The 12,665-nt window shown below is 43.5% G+C and overlaps 1 protein-coding gene across 1 annotated transcript; it reads left to right on the top strand.

The window, feature by feature from the left end:
* Positions 1-325: 325 nt before the first annotated feature.
* LOC306921950 (ecto-ADP-ribosyltransferase 5) lies at positions 326-4,105 on the top strand. Its single transcript, XM_079499292.1, has 4 exons — positions 326-375; positions 799-886; positions 1,095-1,813; positions 1,957-4,105. Exons 2-4 carry the CDS (start codon positions 830-832, stop codon positions 2,081-2,083), a joined length of 903 nt encoding a protein of 300 aa, XP_079355418.1. The 5' UTR covers positions 326-375; positions 799-829; the 3' UTR covers positions 2,084-4,105.
* Positions 4,106-12,665: the final 8,560 nt, after the last annotated feature.

Below are 12,665 nucleotides of genomic sequence, written 5' to 3'. Positions count from 1 at the left end.
TTATCCGATTCTACACCGCCAATGCACTGAAAAAATGGAAAGCTTACAGGAGTATAATAAATAATAGAATTTGGGTACAGAGAAGTGTTATTATTATATTGATGGCATAACTGTACTGCTCCTGAGTCCTGCCAATAACAAGCTAGCTATGCCATTAGGAGAAGAAAAAGACCCCAGGCCAAATGCCAATTGTTCCTTCCTTTTCCTCGGAAGGAAAAGGAGTTGCTGAGTTAGATAAATAATGTTCCTCCTCCCATCAGAAAATCACAGTGTGGAAACGCCCCTGAAGTCTATTGTGCTTCATGGGACTTGTTGTCGTTTCAACTTTCCTCCCATGTTTGGCTTTCTGTGAGGAATTATCTATTCTAAAAAAAAGGTATGTGCTTCTGATAACAAACTGATTGTTTGTTCTTTTAGTTTGGACTATTTATGTGTTTATGTGGTTCAGTGGAGGTGGGGGGTCTGTATGTCATGTGTTTTTGTGGTTCAGTGGAGATGGCCGGGGGGTCTGCATGTCATGGAAATTCTGCAGATTGGCATATTTTTGTATGTGCCTACAGTATACATACATAGAAGAAATGTTGGACCTTTAAAGTTGTGTCCAAGATCTTTGTCAACTCCGTCACATTTCTACAAAAACATAATTGAATCAGGCATAATCCGGTTTAGCTGTTTTTCTGAATGTTTTGAATCTCGGCAACTATACTTTGTGCCCATTACCTATGATGTCATGTCAAATGTATGTGTCATCACGGAACATGTTCCTACGAGCTACAATTTATTAATTTGATCTACTTCAGTGACTTCACTTACGAGGGCAACGCACAAAATGGGGCACATGAGAGGAAGACTCCTAGCAGTGGTTCTTACAGCTTTTTATTACAAGGTAAGTTTCCGTTGCGTGCGTGCGTGCGTGTGTGTGTGTGTGTGTGTGTGTGTGTGTGTGCGTGTGCGTGTGTGTGTGTGTGTGTGCGTGTGCTCGCGTGTGCGTGCGTGCGTGCGTGCGCGCACGTACTGTCTATTAAGGTGTTAACAGTTCCCTAGTGGTCAACATGGGACTGGCTAATTAAAATGAATGCAACAATGAATTACAGATGGCTGTAGAGACTGCAGACATAAAAGTGCTGGACATGGCTCCAGATGCAGTGGATGACCAGTACGATGGGTGCCGTGACCAGGTCCTAAAGAAGATCAAGTCGGGGCTATTGGATGAGGAGCTGCAGAGCAGTGAAAATTTCAAGGCAGCCTGGAATGCAAACAAGCCATGTACAACACTGATCCCTGGGGGAGTAATGGAGCACACTGCTGCAATGTTGGCATATCAGAATGGGAATAAAGGTTTCCTAAAGGAATTTAATGGTGCTGTTGAATCTCTGGGTGGGAACTCTACTCTCTACGACAGCAAGTTTCAATTCAAGTCCCTCCACTTCCTCCTTATGGATTCCATGAAGCTGCTGAATAAAGGGAAGTGTCAGACTGTGTACCGGTATGCAGAGACCGGCAAATACAAAGTGCAACCAGGCTCAGAGATTAGGTTTGGAATGTTCCTCGAAGTTACACCTGATAAAGCATTACTAGGAGAATTAGATGGTGGAGTCTTATTTAGCATCACCTCCTGCTCTACTCTCAACCTGATGGACACCAAATGCAATACAGGAAGTGAGATTGAGATGCTCTTATCCCCTGTTGAAGTGTTCAAGGTGGAGGCCGTAACGGATGTCACAGGAGATGATGATGAGGCGTACAAACATATAATTCTGAAACATTCAAACTATTCCAGCAACAACAACTGCTATCTATTCCCTGAAACTGGGTAAGACACAGCATTGCTTTTTTAAATCCAACGTTATGATCAATTACGCTGCTATGCTGTATTACTGTAAATAACCTTCTTTGAAATGTTACTGTATGAATAATCTGTCTGTCTGTCTGTCTGTCTGTCTGTCTCGTGTCTAGGTCTCTACCTGATGCCGCCGCCACCACTAAACCTGGTGCCTCCACTCTAGCTGGCATCTCCACCCAGTATCTGGGCAGTGTTGTGATGGTGCTTATGGCAGTTTCTCTTTTTTTGTTAACCTGCTGAAGATAAATAATCATCAACTCTAACTGTTAAAGAGTTAACGGAGAACATGAACATCACCCATTTTCAACGAACATCTTCATATATCACTAATGCGCATTATAAGATGGCACCATTTCTGGCTGTAATAATAATACATCCAATTTGTTTCTTATAGTTCTCAAAGTCGCTTTACACAACAGAACAATTAAAAGAAACACCTTTATTAAGAGAATAACTAGTTAAAAGGTTAAAAACAAACACAAAAAACATTCAAAATGAAATGCAGAAAGGGGGATTTGAATTAGCGGGGCTGCGGGACAAATGAGTCTGAAAAGGTGCGTTTTGAGGGAGGTTTTGAACATGGCAAGGGTGGGTGGGGCTTTTATGTGAGGTGGGACTTGTGGGAGTGACTCCTAAAGGGAGGGGGCTGCAACTCAGAAAGCCCTGTCACCCCCGTTGCATTTCTTTGTTTTGGGGATGTCCAGGAGGTTGGCATCAGCAGACCTGAGGGAACAGGAAGGCACGTGGCGCTTGAGCAGGTCAGAGAGGTAGCCTGGTTGTTGAGCACCTTGTAGGTGGTGTTAAGTATTTTGAAATTCATTAATATATCTTTTTGCTTTGCATCTCAGAGGACTGTGGAAAGTTTAGAACCCCAAACCCTTAATACCATTGTTTTTGCTGTATACTGTAAATCACTCTGGATTAAGAGAGCATCTGCTAATGCCTAAATTGTAAATTGTAAGTAGTTGTAATTCACGTTCTATTTCTTTTTTTTAATATCAATTTATATGAAACATAGCTAATATTGTATATGCTACTATGCTAGTGTGTTCATATACTGTGTCAAAAAAGAAGAAAACAAATCTAACTGTAATATATCATAAAACAAATTGATTGATTGATTGATTTAACAGTTTGCAGAATTACAGTACATTTCAAGTACAACTCAATACAACAACTGTTAACTGTGAGTGGACGACACCATAAGGCATAAAGCATTACACTTGTTTACAATAGGGCCCACCATTTTCAATTCATCAAAACAATTAGAGACGTACGAATATACACAACTATATAGTCAAAACAGGAAATCATCATAGAGGAGGTAAAAAGGGAAATCCCATATAGGCTTATTATACTCCCCAAAAAAGAAAATACTTTGTTACAAATAAACTATGCTGTAATATACAAAAGAAAGCCATGATAGATGACAGAAAATCCTAAAACTTCATAAAATACTGTAGTTACACGATTGATGACAGTAAATGGGGATTCACTGCCATGGCACACATGGAGCACTGTTTGAAAGACACAGGGCGGTATTATGCGTGTCTTAAGTACCAGGTCTTATTACTTAACTTAAGACCTGGAGGCGTGATCAATGCCATTTGGCTATTCTGAGTGGCCAAACAGCATTGACCACGCCTCCAGGTCTTACGTTAAGTCATAAGACCTGATACTTAAGACACGCATAATACTGCCCACAGGGTGGTAAGTTCAATCGCCAGAACTTCCTGAAGGATGTGCCTCATCACAGTTGTATCAAAGAAGAAAAAAAACTATAGGAAACTTTTTGTTGAAAGGAACTGAGCAGTATGTACTGTAGGCTGGAGGTACCTGTACAGGACAGTGTTTCTGATAAAAAATGTCCATTAAAAGCCTCTATATGATGATTGTTCAAAATTGCATATTTGTGGGGATAGAAAATACACAGGGGAGCTCAAAAAACAATCCTTTAAAATGTGAGGTATCATTGTTTTTGGTATGTTTTATGCTTCAGCTTTTTGGTCGTGCTTTTTATATTTTCAATTGTATGTGGATTGTGATGATTCATGACTGTATAATTATTTGTATAGCCCTCTGAGGCTCAGATGAGTGTACTAAAGACTTCAGATAAGTACTTTTGTGAATTAAATAACAATTCTCAATTTGCAATGAATTAGTATTTTAAGAGGTTTTCTGAACTGTAAACTTCAGAATCACATACCAATGAGTGAGTCTTTATTTGATCATTTCATCGATAAATGATATTCCCATAATTGATTGAGGAGAAGTTTGAATTTCATTTTCAGTAGAAGTAGTATGAAGTCCATGATTTTTTTATGGAGGGCCAGAGGTGTCATATTTAAATTAAACTAGAAAAAGTGCCCTTCTGGGCACATGTCTCCACCAGGAGGATAGGAGTGTGTGTGTGATGTTTGGCAAAATGTTTAGGAGCAATATAAACGTGTGTGTGTGACGCGGCTTGGCCTGTTGTAGCGCCACCATGAGGCTGATTTGAAAACTGTCAAGTGGCATTTCTTCCAAAGCCTAGTGGGAATATGCATGCACAGTTTAACCACAATCGGACGCTGCGTTGAGTAGTTGTGGCGATTTGTACAAAACGGGTACAAAGCGGGCTACTCCTGAAAAGTTTAGAAGCCAATCGTAGCCAATGAGGGTGGATTATGAGAAATCAAACAAACCCGTCTTGATCACATGACTATGAAGAGCATGTGTACCGATTTGCGTGAAATTTGGATAAAATCTGAAGGACTAATATTAGAAAATGTGTTTTACATATGTCAGCCTCCTGGTGGCGCTATAAAGAGCAGATGTGAAAATTCCAGGCAAAGGTTTTTCCTTGGCCTCTAGGGAGTTGGCATACAAAGTTATCCACAGATCCGTGCAGTTAGAGGTAAAAACACTTTTCGGCCAGTTATAGCGCCACCATGAGGCTGAGTTGAAAATGTTCATGTGGCATTTCTTCCTTGGCCTAGTGGTAATGTGTGTGCACAATTTCACGGAAATCACACGATGTGTTCATGATTTGCAGCATTTTGTTTGAAACTGAGCACTCCTGCGAACTTTGGAAGCCAATCTTAGCCCATCAGGATGGAGTCTGAGAAATCTGAAAGACCCGGTTCGTTGAATGGCTCTAGAGAGACTGTGTACCAATTTGCGTGATGTAGGTGTATTGTCCAAAAACTTGTTTTGCACAAAGCGGCCTCCTGGTGGCACAGGCACAGGCCGTTCTGGAAATGTTGGGGCAGAGGTTCATCGTTGGCATCCAGGGAGTGTGTGTGTGCAAATTTGGCATCGACCGGGTTAACGGTGCCAGAGATTAGCTGTTCACAGACGGAAGGACGGACTGACGGACAAACGGACGGACGGACGGACACACACACACACACGGACACAAGGACGGACGGACGGAGTGCAAAACATACTCTCTCCCCATGCCTTCGGCCTGGTGGAGACAATAAAGGAATAAATAAATAATATAGAAATTAATGTAGAAATAAATGTGCAGGTTAATACAAATAAATGAAAATAAACATGGCCTTAGCCCTATGCCCCACAAAGGGTTAATCCTGCCCTGCCTGCACCATTCTCTCATGGTGCACAGTATACTGTACGCCACACATGTACTCGCCCAGGGCCGGATTAACACCTCTGAGGGCCCCTGGGCACTGAAGCTCGAAGGGCCCCCCTTCACGCGCGCGCAACATTTTTGCTGTTTTGGAGCTGTTTTGGGGCAGTTTTATGCCGTTATATTGGCCTATTTCTGGTCGCCTACCCCCCCCCCCCCCCCCCCCCCCCAGAGTGACAGCCAATCTAGCACATTGTTGCTGCTTTACACACAATTGCACTTTTCAGCTGCCCTTCTCACCAACAATAAAACACTAATCTTTTTATACACCATTTATTTCATTCGTATTAGCAGGGAAAATTATATATATAATTTTTTTTTCTTTTTTTTTTTAGGGGCCCCTGGTGCCCAAGGGCCCCTGGGCACGTGCCCAAAGTGCCCATATGGTAGATCCGGCCCTGTACTCGCCAACTTGTGAAGAATACTTGCCATATTTCCACATAACTTACACTGCCTACAGCCGCTATGGGCTGAACTTGAACCCACAACCTGTGGATCACATATAGACAGCAGCTTATCACAGAGAGCCACCATGCTCTCTGAGAATCTCCTCAGCTTTCCATTGTTCTTCTGGGTGTTATTCTCCAAAATGTGGTCCACAGTGAAGAGTAGAAGGAACTCAGCTAGACTTGAATGCACAACATGTGGCTCACATAGACAGCAGCTTATCACAGAGAGCCACCATGCTCTCTGAGAATTTCCTCAGCCTTTCCATCTCTTTCCAGATGTTCTTCTCCAAAACATGCTGCAGAGTGAAAGTAGGAGGAACTCAGCTGGATTTGAACTCACAACCTCTGGAGTTATTTTTGAGAAATTTATAATGGAGCTCAATGGCAGATATTGGCACGTCAAAAAATCACTTTCACCTAGAAACTCCATTCACACTTTTTATAATTCAGCTTACTGTGGAGACATATGCTGGAACTTTTTTACTTTGAAATGTTTTGTAGTTTCTGAGTTATTTAACTTAAACGCCCAATGCATTCTCAATGGCAATAGCACAAACTTTGGCATGCTACTAGTCCTATACATACTTACACCTAAAAACCCCATTCAAACCTATTTAGGTTCATCTTACGGTGGACATGCCTCCCCAGTGCCTCCCCAGTGTCCCCCCAGTGTCCCCCCCAGTGCCTCCCCAGTTTTCCCCCAGTTTCCCCCCAGTGTCCCCCAGTGCCTCCCCAGTTCCTCCCCAGTGCCCCCCCAGTGTCCCCCAGTGCCTCCCCAGTGTCCCTCCAAGACCATGGGCCCATGGTCTCGAGTGATTTTCGTCTTTTTTTTCAAATCCTCAAAAATTATGAAAAACGGCGTGCTATAGTATGCCGTCCGAGACATGGGCTATAGCCTGCAGGGTCAAAAATGATGAAAAACAAGGATTTGAAAAAGAGACAAAAATCACTCCGAGACCATGGGCTATAGTCCATGGTCTCGGAGTGATTTTCGTATTGTTTTTAAATCCTCAAAAATGATGAAAAACGGCATGCTATAGTATGCCGTCCGACACCATGGGCTATATTATAGTCCATGGTCTCGGAGTGCTGTACTAGGCCATGGGCTGAACTTGAACCCACGACCTGTTGCTCACATAGACAGCAGCTTATCACAGAGAGCCACCATGCTCTCTGAGAATTTCCTCATGCTGCAGAGTGAAAGTAGGAGGAACTCAGCTGGACGTCATCTTAACAAGGGCGCCACTGAGCTCTCTGTGATTTTTTGTTTTCAGTTGTTCCTTCTTGGTGTCACTTTTCAAATTGGGCCTTGGGATCATGTACAGAGCATTTGGTAACACTTGCAGATAAGGTTCATGAACCATTAGTTCATCATTAGTTAATCATTATTTCATCACAATTCATCATTAATTCATGATGAATTCATCATGAATTAACTGTAGTTAGTTAATCATGATTCATAGCATTCATGATTTCATTTATAGATCAGATTTTTTGCCCAAATCTATGCCCACGATGAGTGCTCATAGGCGGGTAGGGTTAGTGAGCAGACTCGGTCTCTCTGGAGGTCCTTCCTGGTTGTCCCCATGGGTCATTTTTCTCAATTCTATGCCCACGATGAGTGCTCAAAGGTGGGTAGGGGTCTGTCCGGAGCTCTCCCTGGTGCTTTATGGATCATTTTTGGACTCCCCCATTTAGCCCAAATCTATACCCAGGATGAGTGCTCATAGGCGGGTAGGGTTAGTGAGCAGACTCGGTCTCTCTGGAGGAAATTTTTTTAATCGTTAATCGATGAACGATTGAACGTTTTAATCGCTATTGAACGATTTCAACGATTAATATTGTTCAACGATTAAAATCGTTCAATCGTTCAACGATTAAAATCGTTCAATCGTTCAACGATTAAAATCGTTATATGTGCTTCGAAATCATGAAAAATGGCACACCAGTATGCAGTCCGAGACCATGGACTATAGTCTGTCGCTTTTCCTTGATTTTCATATTTTTTTCAAATCTTCAAAAATCATGAAAAACGACATACTATAGTATGCGGTCCGAGACCATGGACTATAGCCTGTCGCTTTTCCGTGATTTTCATGTTTTTTTCAAATCCTCCGAAATCATGAAAAACGACATACTATAGTATGCCATCCGAAACCATGGACTATAGTATGTTGTTTTTTCGTGATTTTCATCTTTTAGACTTGGTGGGGAGGCACTGGGGGGGACACTGGGGGGGGACACTGGGGAGGCACTAGGGGGACACTGGGGAGGCACTTGGGGGACACTGGGGAGGCACTGGGCAGACACTGGGGAGGCACTGGGGGGACACTGCAGGGACACTGGGAGGCACTTGGGGGACACTGGGGAGGCACTGGGGGGGACACTGGGGAGGCACTGTGGCGACACTGGGGAGGCACTGTGGCGACACTGGGGAGGCACAGGGGGGACACTGGGAGGCACTGGAGAGGCACTGGGGGGACACTGGGGGACACTTGGGAGGCACTGGGGGGACACTGGGGAGGCACTGGGGGGACACAGGGGAGGCACTGGGGGGACACTAATTTGTAGCCTATCTCGCAAAGCTGTTATGTGCTGAGACTTGGGAGGCACTGGGGGGACACTTGGGGGGGGACACTTGGGAGGCACTGGGGGGACACTGGGGAGGCACTGGGGGGGACACTATAGGGGGACACTGGGGAGGCACAGGGGGGACACTGGGGAGGCACTGGGGGGACACTAATTTGTAGCCTATCTCGCAAAGCTGTTATGTGCTGAGACTACATCACAAACACACTTGGAATGGGAAATAGAGGGAACTAGAAAAAGTGCCCTTCTGGGCACAGGTCTCCACCAGGAGGATGTTTTGTGTGTGTGTGTGTGTGTGTGTGTGTGTGTGTGTGTGTGTGTGTGTGTGTGTGTGTGTGTGTGTGTGTGTGAGAGACGCGGCTTGGCCTGTTGTAGCGCCACCATGAGGCTGATTTGAAAACTGTCAAGTGGCATTTCTTCCTCAGCCTAGTGGGAATATGCATGCACAGTTTCACCACAATCGGATGCTGCATTGAGTAATTGTGGCAATTTGTACAAAACGGGTACAAAGCGGGCTACTCCTGAAAGGTTTAGAAGCCAATCGTAGGCAATGAAGGTGGATTATGAGAAATCAAACAAACGCGTCTTGATCACATGACTATGGAGAGCATGTGTACCGATTTGCGTGAAATTTGGATAAAATCTGAAGGAGTAATATTAGAAAATGTGTTTTACACATGTCGGCCTCCTGGTGGCGCTATAAAGAGCAGATGTGAAAAATTCCAGGCAAAGGTTTTCCCTTGGCCTCTAGGGAGTTGGCATACAAAGTTATCCACAGATCCGTGCAGTTAGTTCACGTGGCATTTCTTCCTCGGCCTAGTGGGAATGTGCGTGCACAATTTCACGGAAATCACACAATGTGTCCATGATTTGCAGCATTTTGTTGAAACTGAGCACTCCTGCAAACTTTAGAAGCCAATCTTAGCCAATCAGGATGGAGTCTGAGAAATCTGAAAGACCCGTTTTGTTGAATGGCTCTAGAGAGACTGTGTACCAATGTGCGTGATGTTTGGACAAAATCTGTCGGTCTACTGTCCAAAAACTTGTTTTGCACAAAGCGGCCTCCTGGTGGCGCTATAACAGGCCGTTCTGGAAATTCTGGGGCAGAGGTTCATCGTTGGCATCCAGGGAGTGTGTGTGCAAAATTTGACATCGACCGGGTTAACGGTGCCGGAGATTAGCTGTTCACAGACGGACGGACGGACACACACACACACACACACGGACACACACACGGACGGAGTGCAAAACATACTCTCTCCCCATGCCTTCGGCCTGGTGGAGACAATGATTACATTTCTGTAATCTGCATCTCGATTACAGAAATCAAACCTTTCGATATATATCGAAAGGTTTGATTTCGATTTCGATATATCTTCATACACCATGGCAGTGTTTTGTATAGAGATGGGGGTAGGCTACCTTTATTGTAATACAACATTTTTGTTTAACCATCCGCCTTTAATTTAATTTAAAAGACCATCAATGCTGTAAAGCAATTTTACTCACTAGTATGGATACAAGTCATTTTGCATTCACTGTATGTATGGAACAAAGTCCGTTTTTTATTTTTTGTATTTTAATAAAAGAAAGTCTTGGGAAAAGGGTTTTATAGGCCTACACCTTAAAATTATTCCAAATAGGGAAGTGTGCATCACATTTTTTACAACAATGTCTCCAACTACAAATGTCCAAAGTACACACATTAAACACTCCGAACTCCCAGGACGAAGTTCTTTGTCCTTTCTATTAGTAACGCCCGTCGCCCAGGACGAAGTATTGTCCAAAAGACGAAGTTTATTGATACGAGAACAGATCGCATGGCTGTATAGCCCAGGCGCGCCTCCTGGGCTCTGCTCGGTGACGCGCAAGAGTGTGGCGTCATCGAAAAACTCCCTCCCCTGTTTAGCTGATGAAAACGAAAATCTTAAAACGTTCATAAATCGCGATCTAAATCATCCCGTCTTTTTCTGAAAAAAGATCCTGTGTTAGACGGCGCTCCGTGGTCCAGTCGCTAGTCTCGATAGATTTATTCTTGTCTCTCGTTGTTGTCGATCGACTCTATAGTGCTGTGGCTATTGTTAGCTGCTACACAACATCATGAACTTCCGGCCGGTCCGTCCGGAAAAGGCGTCCGTGTTTATAAATCGACTGGGCGCATGAATGTAATGGATTAAATAGTTCCGGGCAATTAAAGTGTTAAAGAAAAGTGAAAAAAAAAACATTTGAATAAGTAAGACAACATGGCACAGCTACTGTTCATGCCAGAACTCAAATATGAATTATAATCATGTTAACAATTGTTTTGATTTTTATTCTTGTGGCAGACATCTGATGAATTTTTTGATTGATTGATTGATTTGAAATATTTATTAACAGTTTGCAGAATTACAGTACAATTCAAGCACAACTCAATACAAAGACTGTTAACTGTGAGTGGACAACCCAATAAAGCATTACACTTGTTTACAAGAGGGTCCACCTTGTTCAATTCATCAAAAATGAGTCAAACAATTTCAGTTGTAGAACCTTGATGGGCCACCCGAGTTACCTCCATTGGGCCTTTTGAGTTGACCTGGGCCTCCATTGGGCCTTTTGAGAAACCAAAAATACACAGGGAAGACATTTCAATATTCTAACCACACCTGGGGGTCTATTAGACTTAGAGTAATGCTAACTCCATAGACACATTCAAAACAGAAAACGTACAGAAATCACAGCACAACACAGCATAACATAGGCCACAGGGGCATTTCAAAAGGTATACCACATATTTTGTTTTGCATGAAATCCTGCCTTTTAACTGCATATGTTTTCCCCGAATGTGGGTGTAGAACTGACTCACTCTTCCAATGTATACAATTGTGACCAGAGGGAAGCGTTGACAAGAAGTGTCAATGAGGAGCTTCTATTGGGCTGCTTCCTTTAATGTTTAGTCTGGCACGATTCATACTCCTATTTTAGAGCCGAATAAAAGTCGTTTCGGCTCTGTAGAGCCTACAATGTGACGTCATTTGAGGTTTGGGGGGGGCGGGTACTGTCCTAAAGTCGGCTCTTCGGTGCTACTGAAAATGTATGACGAGCCGAAACACTTACACTTTGGTGACTTGGCAAGTCCTGCACAGAAAATAATAGCAGAGTCAGACCTATAGAAGTGTCCACAACCACTTGTGAGCTTGTAGAGTGGCTATATTTTCGAGATGTATAATAAATGTCATGTTATAATGTAGGCACAGTGACAAATGCAGTCAAGGGTGCGCCCTTTATTACCTAAACAGGAGAGAGCCATATGCGCACGGCGACCCACTGTATACTTTCTTCTCACCATTGACACCTCTCTCTCTCTCTCTCTCTCTGCACCACCCCTCTCTCCCCTCCATGACCATGACCATGAAATGGAGAGCAAAATACAGCACGAGAATATAGTTTCACATGGCTATGCACACACCACGCATAGACAGTTAGACTTGTTGTTGCAGGTGTACTGCAATGGCATTTGGCCTGGGTCCTTATTGGTTAATATCCACAGTTTATCTGTAGCGGTCCGCAATTAACCTATATATTGTTCAAGCTTCGCACTCGGCACCAATACAAATTAAATCACCAGTCCGCACTGGACTAGTAGGCTGATATATGTATTATTGGATGCAGCAGAGCAGAGCCTTTGCAGTTGATGCAACATGTGATACGTTTTAAAGTTGTTAACAGTGATATATAAACATGAACAATTGGATAGATATCCATGTAGTTTCCATGCAGGCCTGCACAAGCTGCATTTATCACCTAATTATAGTAAAAATTATATGCACTAATAAGCAGTGACATCATCGTTTCTCAAAAGCTCCGTTTCGCATGACTACACAGATCCACTGATCCGGATATTTTCGAAGATTTTCACTTATTTATCCGTTTCCAAAAACCTCCGTTTGAGTGGCCGAAAACGCCGTTTGCTTGTGGCTGAAAGGCCCAAACACACACACAAAAAATTGCGTTTAGCAAAAGATCCATATTCGTGTTAACCTGACTCCGCCAGATGGGGCAGCAGAGAGTACACTGGGTTCCCCCCTCCTGCTCCCATCTGGGAACTCTCAGGCAGACTTGATGCCCGGCCACAAAACGGCCTGGCCAATCAGCAGCAGCTATCCCGCCTCTA

The sequence above is a fragment of the Electrona antarctica genome (assembly GCF_951216825.1).
Source record: "Electrona antarctica genome assembly, chromosome: 4".
Taxonomy (NCBI): Eukaryota; Metazoa; Chordata; class Actinopteri; order Myctophiformes; family Myctophidae; genus Electrona; species Electrona antarctica.
This window is presented reverse-complemented; position numbering and strand designations above follow the sequence as displayed.